The sequence below is a fragment of the Hypanus sabinus genome, chromosome 21 (assembly GCF_030144855.1).
Source record: "Hypanus sabinus isolate sHypSab1 chromosome 21, sHypSab1.hap1, whole genome shotgun sequence".
NCBI classification, from domain to species: Eukaryota; Metazoa; Chordata; class Chondrichthyes; order Myliobatiformes; family Dasyatidae; genus Hypanus; species Hypanus sabinus.
The window spans coordinates 49,093,207-49,112,963 of NC_082726.1; the positions used below are offsets into that span (position 1 = coordinate 49,093,207).

At 43.6% G+C, this 19,757-nt stretch overlaps 1 protein-coding gene across 1 annotated transcript; it reads left to right on the forward strand.

The window, feature by feature from the left end:
- Nucleotides 1-356: 356 nt before the first annotated feature.
- tysnd1 (trypsin like peroxisomal matrix peptidase 1) lies at nucleotides 357-12,877 on the forward strand. Its single transcript, XM_059946469.1, has 4 exons — nucleotides 357-1,603; nucleotides 7,277-7,407; nucleotides 10,594-10,779; nucleotides 11,859-12,877. The coding sequence occupies exons 1-4, from the start codon at nucleotides 468-470 to the stop codon at nucleotides 12,074-12,076; spliced, it is 1,671 nt and encodes a 556-aa protein (XP_059802452.1). The 5' UTR covers nucleotides 357-467; the 3' UTR covers nucleotides 12,077-12,877.
- Nucleotides 12,878-19,757: the final 6,880 nt, after the last annotated feature.

Consider the following 19,757-nt stretch of genomic DNA (forward strand, 5'->3'; position numbering starts at 1 on the left):
TAGTTAACAATAGCCCCTAAGGTGTAAGTGAGTGATGGAATCTGGGAGAGGTGGCGGTGATGGGAGTATGGGGAGGATAAAATTAGGATTAGTGTAGCTCTAGGATTAGTGTGGATGGTCGGTGGAGTTTCCATGCCCGCATCTAAAATTACCATTCATGCATTAGAGCTTCGGTTTAAAAAAAGAGAAAATAAAACCGAAGCGAGGGGGCTGCATTAAGCGGAATTGGGACAAGTCGCTTGAACAGACAGATTCGTGGGCTCTTTCTGTGCTGTACGTCGGGCAACCCGGTGAGTAGGCGGAAGGTCAACAAAACAGGGGTGGAAAACGCCGGCGTTCACTGACCTCCGGGTGCTGACGTGTGCTGCCAGCCGCATCGCTTCCGGGTTAGAGATGAAGTTTTGCCCTGGTCCTCGGAGTGGTGTGGGAGCTGTCCGTGCCACGATGCGGCCGCCTCGCTCTTCGCAATGATCGCCCCGGAGCGCTGCAGCTGCGTCGTCTCCGCCTCGCTGCGGGTCGCGGCGGCTGAGCCTCGTCGGGACGGATCCTGGGGCTGCAGTGGGCTTCTTCTCGACCGAAAGCGGGGCTTGGTCCTCTGCCACGGTCAGATCTTCTTCCCCTTCCTCCGACAGGCACAGCAAGATCCCAATCGCCAGCCCTTCCTGCTCCCCGGAGCGTTCCACCCCGATCTACAGATCCACATACAGTTCCCGGGAGCCAAGTCCAGGGCCCAACCCCAGCCTCGGTTGCCCTTAGCTACCCACCATGCAGGCGCCCTAGCTGCCGAATCAGAGTCCTCTCAGTTGGATTACAGCCCAAAACGCCCTTCATTGACTGATGGCGTGGTCAAGGCCCAGAGTTGCAGCCAGGCTGAGATGCTGATGATGTTCCCATGCCCAGAATTTCGAGACATCTTCCAAACCTTGTTTAACAAATCTGACAAGTGGCAGTTCTACAGTGAAGACAATGAAGAGGAGCTTCAGGCCAACGCCCTGGATCTAGTCTGGTTTGCCCTGCTGCGGTGCCCTGGCTGGGTAAACGGGGACACCGTCGTTTGGGGAGAGAACCTCCTGTACGTGAGGAGCGAGCGCCTAATGAAAGGCCAACCCCTCTTCTGTTGTGCGTCACCCTTTGCTTCCTTCTGCAATGACATCTTCATGAACACGTTCAGTAAGGGGATTGTGAGTAACCTGGCAGGGGAGAGGAATGCTATGATTTTAACAGATGCCCGGTGTTTACCAGGTACAGAAGGAGGTGGTACCTACATCATATCCCAGGATATGTACTATCTAGCAGGTTTGATTGTAGCACCTCTCTGCTGGAAAGCCAATGAATGGGTTGGACTGACTTTGGTCTGCTCTGTGACTTGCATTTTGGAGGCCATTGGAAGAATTGTGAATGGATTTGAGATCCTTGGTCCTCCATCTCTGACTGCCTTAGGGAGTCAGGGCTTAACTCGGCTGCTTGGCTCTGTAGTCCTCCTAGAGTCTGGCAGAGTTTGGGGATCTGGTGTGCTTGTCAGCCCTAGACTGATCATCACATGTAGACACGTGTTAGACCAAGCGGCAACTGTCAGAGTGAAAATACAGTCGGGCTCAAACGGGTAAGACACAACCAAAGTTCTGAAATTCTGAAGTAATAATACAAAATGCTGGGAAAGTTCATCAGGCCAGAATCACGGAGAGAGATTCAGATTCAGGTTCACTTATTTATCAAGTACATCAAAATATCTGGTGAAATCTTTCGTTTGCATTACCAACCAACACAACCTAAGGACGTGCTAAGGGCAGTCCACAAGGGTCGCCACACATTCTGTTGCCAACATAGCACATCCACGGTGTTCAGTGGATCAATAGAAGCAACTACAAAACAAAATAACAACAGCAAGGTCTCTCTCTCTCACACACACACACACACACACACACCCTTCCCCCCCCCCCCCCCCCACCAAACCCCAGGGCTCACAGACATCAGCCCTCTGAGGGAATGAGTTGCTCTTTCAGGTCAAGATTTTATCAGAGGTAGGTCTGCGATGGCTATATGGAACTCTGCATTCTCACAGCGTGGAGGACATTTGCTATTGACTAGAAGTGAAGAGCAGTGTTGCATTTCTTCTTGACGACCACATGTGCACAATCTGAACATCACTGAGTGCTCCAGGCTTCTGAGCAGACATATGTATCCATGCCATTTGAAAGGACCCCCAGCCAGGGAGGGTAGAGCAAGTCACATTACATAGCTGACTGGAGATATACAAGTGCCACTTCTCTAGGTTCAGGAATAGCTGCTTTCTTCACAGCTATCAAGTTCTTGAACCAATCTACACACAACCCTAAACCGAACTCACCAACGGAGCACTACAGACCACCTGGTACAACAATGGATCTGTTTCTGAATGGCTTCTTTTCTATTTTGGTCTTTGAACACTTTTTCTCTCTTCACAGTCATTTATTATTCATGTGTCATTTGTATTCTGTGTGTTGATGCATCACTGGCACCAGTCTACCTGTCAACAAGGACATGTAAACAGAAATGTAGCAGAAAAGGGTCACGGAGGATCCCACACATCCTGCTCATGGACTGATTGCCCACTCCCATCAGGGAGGAAGTTATGTAGCATCACGCCAGACTCAAGAACGGTCACTTTCCCCAAGCAATAGGACTGATCACCATCTCCACCACTACTTTATTATTACCTGTCACGTTGCCTTATGTACAGCCTAGAATCATATTTATATATATGTATATATATATATATATTGATTGTAAGCTATCTTATGTATTTCTGTTTATTGTGTGTTTTTTTATTATTGTGTTCTTTACCTTTTGTGTTTTTTTGTGCTGAATCAGATCAGGAGTAACAATTATTTCGTTCTTACATTTACCTACAGGAAATGACATTAAACAATCTTGAATTTTGATTGTACCTCCAGTACATCATATGATGCTATTGCAAGCAAGTTTTTCATTGTTTCCTCTACTGCACTGACTGATGAATATGACAATAAACTCGACCTCAGGACACAACAAATTGCCAGATGAGCCCAGTAGGTCAGGCAGCATCTAAGCAGGGAAATGAGCAGTTGACTTTTCAGGCTGAGATCTTTCATCAGAATTGGAAAGGAAATAAAGGGGCAAAAGCCAGAATGAAAAAAGATGGTGGGAGGGGGTGGAGCGCAAGTTGGCAGGAAATAGGTGAGAACAGAAAAGAAGCTGGATTAGAGAGAGGGTCGAGAAGGAATTCTGTGAGAAGCGACGAGGTGGTAGGTGGAAAAGGTTAAGGAAGAAGAGGCTGAACTTGACTTGAATCCAAAGCAATGGTCTGATCATAAAAGGAAATGAGGGCTTAAATTTCCACTATAGACTCATGTGGATGAGACTCCGCAGTAGAGCCCAGACACACAACTGTCCCCATTATGGTAGCCTGATCCTCTAATAACATTCTGAGGGAAATCTGTGTTGTGGAAAATGCAGTTGTTTGGTTAAGACGTTAATTCTGTCTCAGGTCAATGTCAAAAACTCCTAAGTTTTGTTAAAGGTGCTTCTGGTGTCCTGGCCAACACAATATCCTCAATCAACTCCATTATGAGCAACAGATTATCTGCATGTTCACCTAATTATTAGATTATTTTACTGTTCGACAGTCACAATAGCGCAGAATAATTCATTGTTGACAAAGTACTTCGGAACTTTATTAAGATTACAATATATATTGTAAATAGGTCATATATGCTTGCACACGTAACACATTCAATATGATAAACCATCCCAAGGCATCTCACAGGAACATTTTCCAATATCATTTTGCATCAATAGTACCGCAAAAATTAGCCCAACAATTGGTTAAACTGGTATAAATAAAGTATATTTAACGGGAAACTAGATGTGTATTAGAATTGGCTTGTATGGAAGGTAATTCTAGCGAAGAAGACATACACGAGACTGCTGGAGTCTGAAGCAATAAACAATCAATTTTGGATCAAAACTCTACTTCAGGACTTGATGCAGAGTTTTAACCCAAAATGTGAACAGTTCCTTTTCTCCCATAGATGCTGCTTAACCCGGTGAGTTCCTCCAACAAATTCTTGCTAAGTAAGATAGGCTTGTGTGGAAGATCAATATCATTGCAGACTATTTTGCCTGGAAGGGTTATTGTTGAACTTTCTAATGAAAGTTAACAGAGTAAGGTTGCAGAAGGATTTAGACAGATTAGGAGAATGGGCAAGAAAGTGGCAAGTGAAATACAATGTTGGAAAATGCATGGTCATGCACTTTGGTAGTAGAAATAAATGTGCAGACTATTTTCTAAACAGGGAGAAAATCCAAAAATTTGTGATGCAAAGAGACTTGGGAGTCCTCGTGCAGAACACCCTACAGGTTAACTTGCAGGTAGAGTCAGTGGTGAGGAAAACAAAGGCAATGGTAGCATTCATTTAAAAAGTCTAGGATACAAGAGTAGGGATGTGATGCTGAGGCTTTATAAGGCACTTGAGTATCATGAACATTTTTGGGCTCCTTGTCTAAGAAAAGACGTGCTGGCATTGGATAGGTTCACAGGGATGATTCTGGGCATGGAAGGGTTATTATGCAAGGAACATTTGATAACTCTGGGTCTGTACTCACTGGAATTTAAAGGATGAAGGGGGATCTCGTTGAAACCTTTTGGAAGTTGAAAGGCCTAGACATAGTAGATGTGGAAAGGATGTTTCCCATGGTGGGGGAGTCTCGGACAAGGACAAAGGGGCGTCCATTTGAGACAGAGATGTAGAGAAATTTCTTTAGCCAGGTGGTGGTGAATTTGTGGAACGTATTACCACAAGCAGCTGGTGGAGGTCAGGTCATAGGGTATATTTAAGGCAGAGGTTGATAAGTTCTTGATTGGACACAGCACCAGAGATTATGGGGACAAGGCTGGGGAGTGGGGCTGAGAAGGGGAAAAAAGGATCAGCCATGATTGAATGGCAGAGCAGACTTGATGGGCCAAATGTCCTAGTTCTGCTCTGATGGCATATGATCTTATCAGGAAGAGGCAGGAGAGCAGGTTTGAGAGAGAAGTGGGTCACCCATGATAAAATGGCAGAGCTGACACGATGGACCAAATTGCCTAATTCTGTTTTCTATGTATTATGGTTTTATAAGCTGTTGCTCTTCCACCCTGAGGGTAGTCTCATTATGGCACATGAGGAGGTCATGGACTGACATATCAGAACAGGAATGGGAATAGAAATTAAAATGTTTGGCCTCTGGAAGTTCCGCTTTTGGTATCTGCTGTGTAGCAAGTGCCCAAATGCTTGGCCAGTTTGGTTGATTCACAGGAGTTGATTTTAGGCAGGGAAAACAGGAGAAAGCGAGTGGCATTTGAAGGGGGGTGGGGTGGATGGCATTTCTAGAGCTTAATGTCTTGGCCGGTGTACTCATATGAGACAGTGCTGGAGTGACCATGATTGAGGATATACAATAGGTCAGGACTGGAAGAATGCAGAAAATTGGAGAGGAGTTAGGCTTGGAGGAGGGAGAGATGCTGAAACAGAGAGAGGCAAGTTAGTGGAGACGAGTAATACAGGTTCAGCATGATCCCATTGAATTGTGGAATGGGTCTGAGAAGCAGCGTGGTCCAATCTTAATATTTTATTATTTAGAGATACAGCAGGGTAACAAGGCCTTTCTGGCCCAATGAACATGCAACACCCAATTACACCATCACCCAATTAACCTACTAACCTGTATGTAGGAGAAAACTAGAGCACGAGGAGAAAACCATGAGGTACCAGGGAGAGTGCACAAACTCCTTACAGCGGCAGGATTGCATCTGGGTTGTTGGTGCTATAGTAGTATTAGGCTAACTGCTACATCACCATGATGCTCGCTATTAGATTCTATCATTCTTCAAAGGATGTGTATTTTAAAACTAACATAGTGACAGTTTGGGAGCCATCACAGATCGACAAACACGGGATGGATGAAAGAAGCAGTGAGAGTTAGGCAGGTAGCAAAGTTGTGGCTGAGCTCAAAATTTTGGAGCTGTTGGTGAATTCTAGCTTTCTGCTCGGGTATCTGCTAAGGACATAACGCTGAGCTTTTATATGGTATTAATCAGGCGGCACTTGGAGTATTGTGAGCAGCTTTGGGCCCCTTATCTAAGAAAAATGTGCTGGCATTGGGGAGGATCCAGAAAGAGGTTCATGAGAATGATTCCTGGAATGAAAAGGTAAACACATGAAGAGTGTTTGATGGCTCTGGCCCTGTACTCACTGGAGAATGAGGAAAGATTCAGATTCAGTTTATTGTCATTTAGAAACCACAAATGCAATGCAGTTAAAAAATGAGACAATGTTCCTCCAGAATGATATCACAAAAGCATTTGACAAAACAGACTACACTAGAAAATCCACATAAGATCTAAATTAAACCTATCAAATATTGAAAGCCCTAGGTGGAGTGGATGTAGAGAGAATGCTTCATATAGTGGGTGATTCTAGGACCAGAGGGCACAGCCTCAGAACACAGGGATGCCCATTTAGAACAGAGATAAAATTTGAATTTCTTTAGCCAGAGGGTGGTGAATCTGTGGAATTCATTGCCACAGACAGCTGTAGAGGTCAACTCATTGGGCATATTTAAAGCAGAGATTGATAGATTCTTGATGAGCCAAGGCGCCAAAGATTATGAGGAGAAGGCAGGAGCATGGGGTTGAAAGGGATAATACATAAGCCATGTTGGAATGGTGGAGCCAAATAGCCTACTTCTGCTTCTATGTCTTCTACGTTCAGTAAGCATCAGCAAAGCGGAATTTCAGTGTTGCAGCTCTCCACAGTGAACGGCTGCACCCTGGGGAATGGAGAACAGAGAGACCTCGAGGGGGCAAATACAAGGTTCTTGGAAAATGGTGATTCAGTAGACAAGGTGGTAAATAAAGCAGATGGCATGCTTTACTTCATCAGCCAGGCCATGGACTACAAGAGTTGCGGCATCACATTACAGCTGTGTGAGCCTTTGGAACATCTGAAATATTGTGTGCATTCCTGGTTACCTTACCCGTAGTAAGTATGTGATTAATCTAGAAAAGGTACAGAGAAATGTTTCTGAGACTGGATTATTTTTGTATTTGCTCAGTTTGTCTTTTATATGTTGGTTGTTTGTTAGTCTTAGTAGTTTTTCATTGATTCTACTGTATTTCTTTGTTCTACTGTGAATGCCTGCAAGAAAATGTATCTCAGGGTTGTGTATGGAGACATTTATGTACTTCGATAATAAATTTACTTTGAACTTTGAACAGCTACCTTGTGTTAAAGGGAAGAGTGGTGTTTGCCACAAAGAAAAATTCAGCTTACGATGTGGCATTGGTGGAACTGGAAGAAGATCACTCTTTGACTGAAATACCCACTATTGCTTCTGAGTTTAAGATGGGTAAGGATTGATCAAGGGTTAACTCAAGGAAGCTAATTCAATGGATATAATTCAGAACAAAAATTAAATTTTCAACCAAATATTCTCACTTAAGAGGTCGGTATAAGGATATATATATATTAGAAATTCATTTAATTTTCAACAACAGTTTTCATAGAATCATTAGAGCCTAGAAGAAGGCCATTATAGTCTTTCCCCATACCCCTGCAAATTATTTCCCCCATCCAGCTCCCTTTTGCAAGCCCTGATTAATTTTATTTCCAGTTTATAAGGCAATGAGTCCCATATCCTGACAGTTACATTGAACTCTTAATGCAGTGAACTCAATTATGAAGCATTTGAAATTTTTAAAATCTTTCCTGCAAAGTGTCTGCAAATTCTTTGAGCTGTAGTTTCACTACTATTTTATTTTTAAATTCTCCCTAATTTAACAACCTTTGGATGGATGAAGTTTGATTTGAAAGTATAAAAGTCAAGGATGTGGCTTACAAGGTTTATATCTAAATACCACTTATCAAACCTGCTACATGTTGACTGAATTACTCTTAACTTTCTCCTAGTTGTGTATAATATCATGTTTCACAAAGTTAGCACTCACAAAGTTAACTACTGATTGTGAAACTGCCAACCCCCTTTGAGTAAATGTGCTGATGGGTCAGATATTGCAATGTAGCTAACAGGGAACAAAGCCATCTAGCACAGTTGATAAAAGCTTATCTCCATTTCACAGTGTGAGAACCCATTGACACAGAGGAACATATATTACTGGTTAAATTTTACATTTATTAACAGGTCAGCGGCAATTTTTTAAAGCAAAGCAATGCATGGAAAAAGTCTTCTGTCATTCTGGAAATGTTTGTGCTTGTCTTTGACAATTTGCATTTTTTTATAGAATAGTACAGCACATTTTTTAGTGGGGAAGATGACAATCTGAAAGAAATTGAAGCATTAAAACCTGATATTCTTCATATTGACTAGGCGTAGTCATAACACAATTTCGGTTCAAAAAGCTGCACTGAATAGTAAATCCTACTGCAAATTCAGCATAAATCCAAGGCTCTGTGTCTGCTGTGAGGATTAAGGTATCAACAGTCAGGAATCAAGACAAAAATAACAGCTGCTGGGAATCCAAATTAAAACAGGGCAGCAGAAGTAGCTTTTCTCTTTGAACAATACCTGTCTAACATTGCCATTGCATGTTCGTGGTCTGCTGCTGCTGTAGCCCATCCACTTCAAGTTTTCGCATGCTGTGCAATCAGAGGTGCAGTTCTGCCCACCACCTGTAGCACATGGTTATTTGAGTTAATGTCACCTTCCTGTCAATCTGGCCATTCTCCTCTGACCTCTCTCATTAAAAAGGCATATTTGCCCACAGAACTGCTGTTGCCTGGATCTTTTTTTTTGTTGTTTTCCATACCATTCTCTGTAAACTCCAGAGACTGTTGTGGGTGAAAATCCCACAAGGTGAACAGTTTCTGAGGTACTCATTGTTGGTCTGGCACCAACAATCATTCCATGGTCAAAGCCACTTACATCACATTTCTTCCCCATTCTCATGTTTTGGTCTGAAAACAACTAAATGTCTTGACCATGCTTGCATGCTTTTATCCATTGAGCTGCTTCTGTATGATTGGCTGATTAGATATTTGCATTAACGAGCAGGTGTACCTATAAAGTGGTCACTGAGTATATGGTGATATTGTAGGGGAGAGAGGTTCTCCTCTTTGTATACACAGCAGGTTCTACAGATGCTGTAAATCCAGAGCAGTGCGCACAAAATGGCACCCACCACTCTCTGTGTAATAAAACTTGCCCTTCACATCTCCTTTGAATTTACCCCCTCTCATTTTAAATGCATGCTCTCTAGTATTAGACATTTCAACCCTGGGGAAAAGTACTGGCTGTCCACTCTATTGATGTTTCTTGTAATCTTAAGGATCTCTGTCAGTTCCCCGCTCATCCTCCGTAACTAGAGAAAACAAACCAAGTTTGTCCAACCTCTTCTTATAGTGCATGCTCTCTAATCCAAGCATCATCCTGGTGAACTGCTTCTGCTCCCTCTCCAAAGCTTTGACATCCTTCATCCTTCAAGAAGGCTGTCCATTACCTTGATGAATGGTGCAGCAGACTCAAGGGGTTCAGGTGACATATTCTTGCTCCTATTATCGTCTTTCTCGAAGCATTTATGTTTTGTGTTTAACTGAAGCATAGCCATGAAAGCCTCCTGCAGTTGTCAACGGTCTGTAGTGTGCACTTCGTTCAGAACCATGGTGTCTCAAAGGTCCATAGTAAACACTTCCTCAGACCCTTGAGAAAGTTCTTCTTTTCCATGGATGAGGAGAAACTTCCTTCAAAGCAATGCCAGGAAGACCAAAGCTGTTGTCTTCAGCCCCATCACAAATTCTGCCCCAACCATCCTTCTGCCCTACCTTACTTTCATTTTGAGGTGCTCTTCAACACTACAGCAGTGTAGCAGTTAGCCTAACCTTTCACAGTGGCGGTGATTGGGGTTCAATTCTGCCACTCTGTTTAAGGAGTTCACACGTTCTCCCCATGACCGCATGAGTTTCCCCTGGGTTTCCTCCTGTGTTACAAAGGTTAGGGTTAGTAAATTGTGCGCATGCTACGTTGGCACTGTAAGTGTGGTGACACTTGCGAGCTGCTCCTAGCATACCTTTGGACTGGTTGAGGCAAACAATATATTTCACTGTATGTTTCGAAGTTTCAATGTACATCTGACAAATAAAGCTTATCTTTAATCTATCTTAATAGACAAGCTTCTGGTCACCTTCTGGTCAAATAGACAAGCTTCTGGTCAAATATTTCTTTATTTGGTTTAATGTAAGATTTTCTTCTCTAATGCTCTTGACAGGTGCCCAAATAAAGTATTAAATGCACTTTATAAATGCAATTTGTTGTTGTTGCCTTTACATTGCCAGGGCATCTTAAGGGGTTTTATGAGATTGAAGTACTTTTGCAGTGGAATCACTTTTGTAAAATAGGAAACAGAATTAAACTACAAAGGTCCATATCATAATGACAAGGACATTGGAAAGGGCAGAAATCTCATTCAAGTGTAAGGAAAGGTGGACTCTGTGCCACACTCTTAAAATATAATCAAACTCATGGTCACTTTTTTCAAATGTGATGTGATATTTCAAGTGAATTTATGTGCTGCTATTGCAGGAGACGACGTCTGTGTAATTGGCTATGGAGTGTTTGGCCGTGCATGTGGGCCCTCGGTGACAGCAGGGGTTCTGTCTGCCGTGATCTGTATGGAGGACCGACCTGTAATGCTCCAGACCACCTGCGCTGTTCACGCTGGGGCTAGTGGCGGACCTGTCTTTCGAACCAAAAGTGGAGAGTTACTGGGTAGGTGGTCTGTGTTTGGAGTTCACAGAGAAGGTCAACTCTTTACAGGTGGTTGTGCTATGGAGAGCAGGCTCAGTGGTTCTCCAGGCTGTCTTGATCAGTACTTATCCCTCAACAAAAGCAACAAAATAAATGGTGATTGCTGTCTTGGGAGCTTGCTTTGTGCATATTGGCACAGCTGGTGAAACTTCAATGCCGATTGATGTGGGGTTTGCAAAATCTTCCTGTAGTGCTTAGGGCTTGAAGAAAACCCCCAAAACCCTAATTGGCCTTTCTATAATGAGTGGGCTAATGTGAATCTGGGGAATCTGAGAAGAATGTTGAGATTAATAAAATAGGATTAAATTAGATACTCAGTGGGCTGAAGGGCTTTTGTTTTTACTGAGCAATGTGTATGACAGACTACCACCACATGTTTATGGATTAACTTTTTCACCAAATACATTTACATGTATTAGGATTTTGCTGTCATGTGTTGGCAGAACATGCAACAAAAAACAGCATTCAACAATGATAAAGAAATAATTACATTAAACATATAAGTTATAGCATGGATCTGCAATTAAATGTGTATAAATGCCATCGAGTATTTGCAATGTAAGCAGCGCTATAAGTACAGTACTGGCTTAATGTTTTTACAGTGCAGAGCGGTGACTGAGGTAATAGAGGGGGTGAGGGGGCTAACTAGAATGGTTGATCAGGTTAACTGCCTGGGGGATAAAACTTTTAAATTACCGTGAGATTTTTATTTCAATGGCCCTTTCCAGAAGAGAGCTTTTAGAAAAAGCTAAAGATGTGTGGTGCCCTGAATGATTTTTCCTGAGATTTTTCTTTGAGCTGGACACATACAATTCCTGCAGTATCTTCCACATTACAAGAAGAGCCGCCTTGGTTGTGAAGCCTTTTGGAATGTCCTTAATTGCATCACTGTTTTGTAAAATACTTCGCATCAGATTGCCTTGGGATCCACTGTACGTTCACCCTTTTGTTTCCACGCAGGGAGATTCTGTTAAAGAAATTTGGTGATCGTCTTTAACACCAATGTATCAGTGTTAAACTTGTGATGTTTCTCCCTGCAGGGATTGTTTCCAGCAATGCCCGGAATAACTTAAGGGGAGCCACCTACCCCCACCTAAACTTCAGCATTCCAATCACAGTCCTGCATCCTCTTCTGTCCGCCTACTGCCGAGCGAGCGATGCCACGGTCTTTGAGGGACTGAACAAAGAAAACAAACAACTCCATGCACTTTGGACACTCCGGGCCAGAACTTCAAGCCCTAGGAGGAGCAAACTGTAACTCGGGCTTTTTCCTGTTTGGTCACTCATTGCTGCCGGTGCCAAGAGCAGAGGGGACTTAAATCCAGGAGACCTCAAACTGGGAGGAGTTTCCTTTTGATGCCACCTGCTGGTATCTCAAAAATGACCACAATCACTCAATAGCCTGTAACTTCCATTTCAGAGTCAAGCTTTTGAACCATCTGTACGGACTGAATCAAGGCGGTCAGGCCGGGTCCCGAGAGCAGGGAACCAGCAAATGTTTGGCTGCTGGAGCAGACTTGAGGCAGTTCAATGCAGCAGAATCAAGGTGGCAGAGCCCAGGCCCAAGAATGAGGAACACGCTGATGTTTCACTGATTTCAGCACCAGGCCAGATTGAAAAGGTCAGATTGTCAGGGTTTACTCATTTTTGTGCTGAACGGAGGCTGTGGCCTGTAACTAACGTGCTCCTGGACCAGTTGCAGTGATGAACTGGCTTTGTGGCTGTGAGCTCACTTTTGTGAACTTCAATTCTGAATGTTAAGTGTTTACTTTTATTGTTTACATGATTTTTTTCTGTACATTTTATGTTTTAAGGTCTTCTTAATGGGTTCAATTGGGTTTCTTTGTTTTGTGGCTGCCTGTAAGGCGATGAATCTCAAGGTTGCATATAGTATACTTACTTTGATAACGAAATGAACTTTGAAATTGAAGCTCAATGGTTGCAACTTGTCCCAAATCTAAGGAACTTGGGAATATCCTATGTATTCCATGTATTATCAGAAATGAATGCATGTTGGGTTCATGGTTAGGAACAGATTAAAGTTTGGTTTTCAATGTGACTTAAATCTTGTTGCTTGGATTCTAAATAATTATTGTGACAACCTGACTTTGTCAGGAGGGGTCTTAAAGTGGCAAAACAGTTCTGCTGATCACATGACCCAGCTAAAAGAGAGGAGTTGATGAGCAGGGTTCCAGTGGTAATAACTATTTACCGATAATGAACATCCAGCTTCCTAATTGAAACAAATATAAGTGAATAAAACATACCAGGAAGATCTGCATTGGTTGTGCTGGCTCTCCTTAAAGAACTGGTGGAGATGATAGACAAGATGTCCATAAGACTTCGCCCATTGAGTCTGCTCCACAATTCCATCAGGGCTGATTTATTATCCTTCTCAACCCCATTCTCCTGCCTTCTTTCTGTAACCTTTGACATCCTTACAAATCAAGAACCTATCAACCTCTGCTTTAAATATACCCAATGACTTGGCCTCCACAGCCGCCTGTGGCAATGAATTCCATCGATTTACCACCCACTGGCTAAAGAAATTCCTCCTAATCTCTGTTTTAAAGGGACATTGTATTCTGAGACTGTGCCTAGACTCCCACACTATTGGAAACATCCTTTCCATGTCCACTTTATCAAGAACAGGGGATCCCAACCTTTTTTATGCCATGGACCAACAATTAAACAACAGGTCCATGGACCACAGATTGGGAACCCCTGATCTAGCTTTTGAATATTCAATAGGTCATTCTTTTGAATTCCAGTGAGTACAAACCCAGAGCCAGCAAATGCTCATGTCGGACATGAAGTGCCACAAATCAGAGAAGACTGTGGAGGTTAGAACCGACACAGTGTGGTGCAAAGCACAGAGTGAACATCTGTGCTCAGAAAGGAAGAAACAGCCACAGCTGCCCTGAAGCAAAATAGCAGCAGCTGGAAACAGTTTCATTCCCTGCTCTCTGAGTTAATTGAAAGTTGAAGCTTGGTTCTTTGGTGGCACTGCCATCTCTGAACCAGACGTCTGGCTCACTCAGCTGTCAGAGGTAGTTTTTTTTGAAGAATGGTGGACGCATTCAGCGCACTGCCAGCGGCGGTGGTAGAGGCAGACAGATTGGAGATATTTAAAAGACTCTTAGATAGGCACTTGGATGGGAAAAGAAGTGAAGGACTATGTTGAAGGGAAGGGGGAGATTGATCTTGGAATAGTAGAGTCAGTATAACATTATGGGCTGAAGAGCTTCTACTGTACTGTTCTGTGATCCATCCTCATGCTCCAGAACGATGCTGAGTGAGTGCTGACCTTTGAACCAGATGTTAAATAGAAGTGTTGCCTACCTATTCCACTGGTTAAGCAGAAATCAGGCACTTTTTTCACAGGTAGAGGCAATGTTCCAGCTGGTTCATAACCACATAAGAGTTGGCAGGAGTTTGACCATTCAAACCTGTTGTGCTACTCATAAAGATTCTCCAATTTGCCTACTGAAGCAACAGCTCCACAGCAGATGCCATTTCACTGGCTCTTCACACAATGCTGGAACATCTGGACAGCAAAGATAAAGGGTGCTCTTTATCAATTACAGCTCAGCATTTAATACCATCATCCCCTCAAAACTAATCAGTAAACTCCAAGACATGGCATCAATACCCCCTTGGATCCTGGATTTCCTCACTTGCAGACCCCAGTTAATTTGGATTGGCAAGAACATCTCCACAATCTCCATCCACACAGGTGCACCACAGGGATGTGTGCCTAACCCCCTGCTCTACTCACTTTACATCTATAACCATGTACAAGTTCACTGATGACACCACTGTTGTGGCCGTATCAAAGGTGCTGATGAATCAGAATACAGGAGGGAGATGGAAAATTTGGCTGAACGGTGTAATAACGACAGCCTCTCACTGAATGCCAATAAGATCATGAAACTGATTGTAGACCAGGAGAGGGAAACCAGAGGTCCATGAGCCAGTACTTGTCGGAGCAGCAGAGATGGAGAGGGTCAGTAACTTCATTTCCTGGGCGTCACTATCTCAGAAGACCTGTCCCGGATACATCATATAAATGTAATTGCAAAGGAAGCACCACAGTGCCTCAACTTCCTCAGGAGTCTGCGGAGATTTGGGATGTCATCAAAAATATTGACACACTTCTATAGATGTGTGGTGGAAAGTGTGCTGACTGGCCGCATTACAACCTGGTGTGGGAACACCAATGCCTTTGAGCAGAAAATCCCACAAAAGGTAGTGGATTCGGTCCAGTGCAACATGGGTAAAACCCTCCTAACCATTGAGCACATTGACATGCTGTAGAAAAGCAGCATCCATCATCAAAGATCCTCACCGCCCAGGCCCTGCTCCTTTCTCACTGCTGCCCTCAGGTAAAAGGTTCGAGTGCCTCAGGACTGACACCACCAGGTTCAAGAACAGTTACTACCCCTCAACCATCAGGCCCTTGAACAAAATGGGAAAACTATACTCATTCTACTTCCGGTGTTCCCACAACCAAGGGTCTCACTTTAAGGACTCTTCATCTTGTTATTTCATACTCATTATTCATTGCTATTTATTTATATTTGCATTTGCACAGTTTGTTGTTCATCAGTCTTGTTCGCTGTTACTGTTCTATAGATTTGCTGAGTATGCCTGCAGGAAACAGAATCTCAGGGTTGTATGTGGTAACCTGAATGTACTCTGATTATAGGTTTCAATTTGAACTTTCTTTCTCAGTTCCATTTTCCTCCCCCCCCCCCCCCCACCATCCCACTGTAGCGTAGCGGTTAGCACGATGTTATTACACCTCGGGGCATTCCGAGTTCGGAATTAAATTTCGGCGCCGTCTTTCAGGAGTTTGTATGCCCTCCACTTGGAATGTGTGGGTTTTCCCAGGATCTCCCTTTCCTCCCACATGGGGGCGTGCTGGGGCGGCGTGGCTCAAAGGGCCGGAAGGTCCTATTCCGCGCTGGATTGCCAAATAATTTATAATAATTATTATTAATGATCGCAATTCTCCTTAATTATCTTCATATCTAGAAATGTATTGATCTTTGATTTGCATTAACTCAATGTCTAAACCTTAGGTAGAGAATTCCTAAGTTTCGCCGTATATTTTAAAAATACGTAATTATTTAGAGGTCCAGCACAACGACAGGAGCTTCCAGCCCGAAGAGCCCAATTTCACCCATGTGACTAAAGTAACCTACTGACTGTGGGAGGAACGCATGCGGTCACGGGGAGAACGCAGAAACTTCTAGCAGACTGCGGCGGGAATTGACGCTGTAATAGCGTCCGTGAGTGGAGAAACTTTTGCTGATCTCAGTTCATGATGACCAACCCGTTTGCCCAATACTGACCTTTGTGTCTGGCAGCTTGTTTGCCTATTACAGACCACTGGTTCTACCTCCAGCTTATCAAGCCCTGTGAGAACTTCAACTATTGCATTACTAAATTTTCTCTAGTCAAAAGTTAGTCACGTTGCACAATTACCATTCAAGATTCCAGACGTGTTTTCAACTTCTCCCGACCAAAAGTGGGAGGTCATCTCATTTAAACTAGGTTACTTTGCTACTCAGAAATTGTTTCTAAAGTTACCATACTTTGAGGTGATTTTAAAGAAATGTGAAATTTTCCAAGACGGAGCAGCAAATTTTCTGCACTGTGAACTAAATGAAGAAATAGTCTGCCCTCGGACAGAAAGTACTTAACTCAGATTACCCAGTTATCCAGAAAAATATCCATAAGCTATCAGTATTGTTTACTCTGCTCATTTCAAACTATTGGATGATATATCTCCTGCATTCAGGAAATAACATTGGATACAGGTCCTCCCCGGGTTAAAAGGGTTCGATCTGTGAACGAGCGTTGAAGAAACCATGGGATGGAGTTGCCGCCTGCTAGAGAGATCTTATGCCGAGCGGGCGGGAACTCGGTTCATGACTGCATTCCCGCTTTTATAACTGCCCGGGTTACAACAGTTCACAGAAACAGGGCCCTCCTGTAACCTAGGGACTATATCAAGATTCCTCCAACATCATCTTGATTAGTTTTGGCGTGTTATAATTATTTTATGTTTTTTTATCAAGTTAAAATGCAAGCAGTTCAGAACTCTGAAAAAGGTCAGTGCAGTATGCCCAGTGACATTAAACACCGTAGCTTGACAAGAAACAGGCCCTTCAGCCCGTCGAATCTATACAGCCATTGAGACTAACGCTGTATTTTATTCTCCCCGCCACTTTCTCACCAGCTCCCTTAGATTCTAACCCTATTTTACACACTGGAGGCAATTTACAGCGGTCAGTTAACCCACCAGCCCAAGCATCACTGGGATGTGGGAGGAAACCCGCCAGTCACATGCAAATGCCACACGGAGAGCACGGGAGGCGAAGATTGAGCCCGGGTCACTGGAGCCGTAAGACAATTGCACCACAGTGCAGCCTCCAGGACAGTGGATGCAGACCCCGTCTTTGCTGAATCACTTGTACCCTGCTGGTATTCGACTGAGATATAGGCATAATGTACACAGTTCCGGTCTGAGTTTGTTGGTGATTTAGCAGATCTGCCTTTGCCACGACTGAACCAGTAAAGCTTATATCAAACCCTTACATTGTTGGACAACAGCTGTTTCCTTTACCGCAGAGTAACTACTGCGGATTATCTTCCCCTGCAAACCACATTGTCAGGAGACTCAGTCCGGCCAATCAGATGATTCGCAGTCGCACAACTACAACAACTCTTGGACCAATGAACTGCTTCCCTCCCTCGCATTGGCTGTCGTTCTGACTGTGACATCACAGCACAGCATCGTTTTAATTTTTAGTTGGAGGCAGTACCACAGCATTAACTGAATGGGGCAAATGAACTTGTGTGCTGTAATTTTGTCCTGTGCTATCACAGTGCCTCTAATTTATTAGAAGTTTCCGTAGATTCGGCATGTTACCAGAAACTTTGACAAACTTCACGACCCGGTATGAAAACGCCAATGCCCAGGAATGGAAAAATCTTCAAAAAGTGGGCGATATAGCCCAGTACATCACAGGCAGAGCCCTCCCCGCCATTGATCACATTTACATGGAACACTGACACAAGAAAGCGGCGCTCATCATCAAGGACCCCACTCTACAGGCCATTCTCTTCTCGCTGTTGCAATCGGGCAAGAGGTACAGAAGTTTTGGGTTCCACACCATCACGTTCAGGAATAGTTATTAACCCACAGCCATCGGGCTCCTAAACCAGCGTAGGTCATTTCACGCCCCTCAACTCTGAACTGATCCCACAACCTGTAGACTCACTTTCGTGGTCTCTACAACTCGTGTTCGCAGTATTATTTATTTTCTTCATTTGCACAATCTGTGTCCTTTTGTACGTTTGTCATTCTTTGCATATGTATATTTTTAATAAATTATATTGTATTTTATTTTTCTGTAAATGCTGGCAAGGAAATGAATCTCAAGTTAGTATATAGTCACATACAGACTCTGATAGTCAATTTTACTTCAGCTTTGTCGTTTGACTTTGATCTTTATGATTCACTTTTTAAATTGTTCAAGCTGTTCTACTTAACCGTTCCCATGTAAATTATGGGTACTGAAATTAGATACATTGCAGAAAGCTTTCTCTAATGGCATTCCTAATTAGATGCCATGTCTTTTCTTCTTCATAATCTTAAAATCATCTAAAATTCTACAGCCCTTCTCTATTCTACACCAAGTTCAGTCACCCATCACCTTTGAATATCTTCAAATACATCAGCTTCTATTCAGCATCCCAAAATCTACGAAAGCAGCAAGGTGCAGTAACTGTTGCCATTTCAAAAATATAAACTATGCGTGCTTGGAAAGTTTCCATGGGCTAATGGGATTATGAGGAGATGCTTTGTTATAGAAACAGTGAGTGAGGGATAAATAGAAGCCAGGACCCCAGGATAACGAGACTAGAGAGGTGGGGTGTAGAGGTTTGGCTGGCTGCTTGCTCTGCAGAATCTACTCTCCTTGGCATTATGGAAGCTGCAAAGAAAAGAGCCATTAGGACCATCAGAGAGGCTGCAGAGCGAGTCTGGATGGCAATGACCCATGGACCGGTGCTGCTGTGACACAAGCCAAGGACTGATCAACCACGGCTGGGTCACCTGGGCGAGAGTGTCTGATGTCGAAAGACCCAATGACCCCAGGTTACATCTCTGATGATGTGTCCCAGCGCATCCTAGGACATACCTCAGCATCCTCTCTTAAAAATAGTGCTGCAAGATCTTTCATCTGCACCTGAGGCCAGGTAGAGTCTTAGTTGAGAATACCATCCAAAAATTTATCTCTAAACTCCAGTGTTGTCTATGTCAAGTTTATATGTTCTCCCCGTGACCAGGATTCAATCCTGAACTCCATTGCTGTCTATGTGGAGTTAATACGTTCTCCCCGTGACCAGGGTCCCATCCTGAACTCCACTGCTGTCTACATGGAGTTAATACATTCTCCCCGTGACCAGGATCCCATCCTGAACTCCATTGCTGTCTACGTGGAGTTAATACGTTCTCCCCGTGACCAGGGTCCGATCTTGAACTCCATTGCTGCCTATGTGGAGTTTATACGTTCTCCCCGTGACCAGGGTCCGATCTTGAACTCCAGTGCCATCTATGTGGAGTTTATACATTCTCCCCGTGACCAGTGTCCGATCTTGAACTCCATTGCTGTCTATGTGGAGTTTATACGTTCTCCCCGTGACCAGGGTCCGATCTTGAACTCCATTGCTGTCTACATGGAGTTTATACATTCTCCCTGTGACCAGGGTCTGATCTTGAACTCCATTGCTGTCTACGTGGAGTTAATACGTTCTCCCCGTGACCAGGGTCCAATCTTGAACTCCATTGCTGTCTACGTGGAGTTAATACTTTCTCCCTGTGACCAGGGTCCGATCTTGAACTCCATTGCTGTCTACGTGGAGTT

What these genes read in the sequence shown, in the direction of transcription:
- tysnd1 (XM_059946469.1), top strand. Translation starts at nt 468, where the DNA reads ATGATCGCCCCGGAGCGCTGCAGCTGCGTCGTCTCCGCCTCGCTGCGG. An exon ending in ATACAGTCGGGCTCAAACGG is followed by an intron (nt 1,604 to 7,276) that starts GTAAGACACAAC and finishes AACTTTGAACAG; the next exon opens with CTACCTTGTGTTAAAGGGAA. An exon ending in CAAAAGTGGAGAGTTACTGG is followed by an intron (nt 10,780 to 11,858) that starts GTAGGTGGTCTG and finishes TTCTCCCTGCAG; the next exon opens with GGATTGTTTCCAGCAATGCC.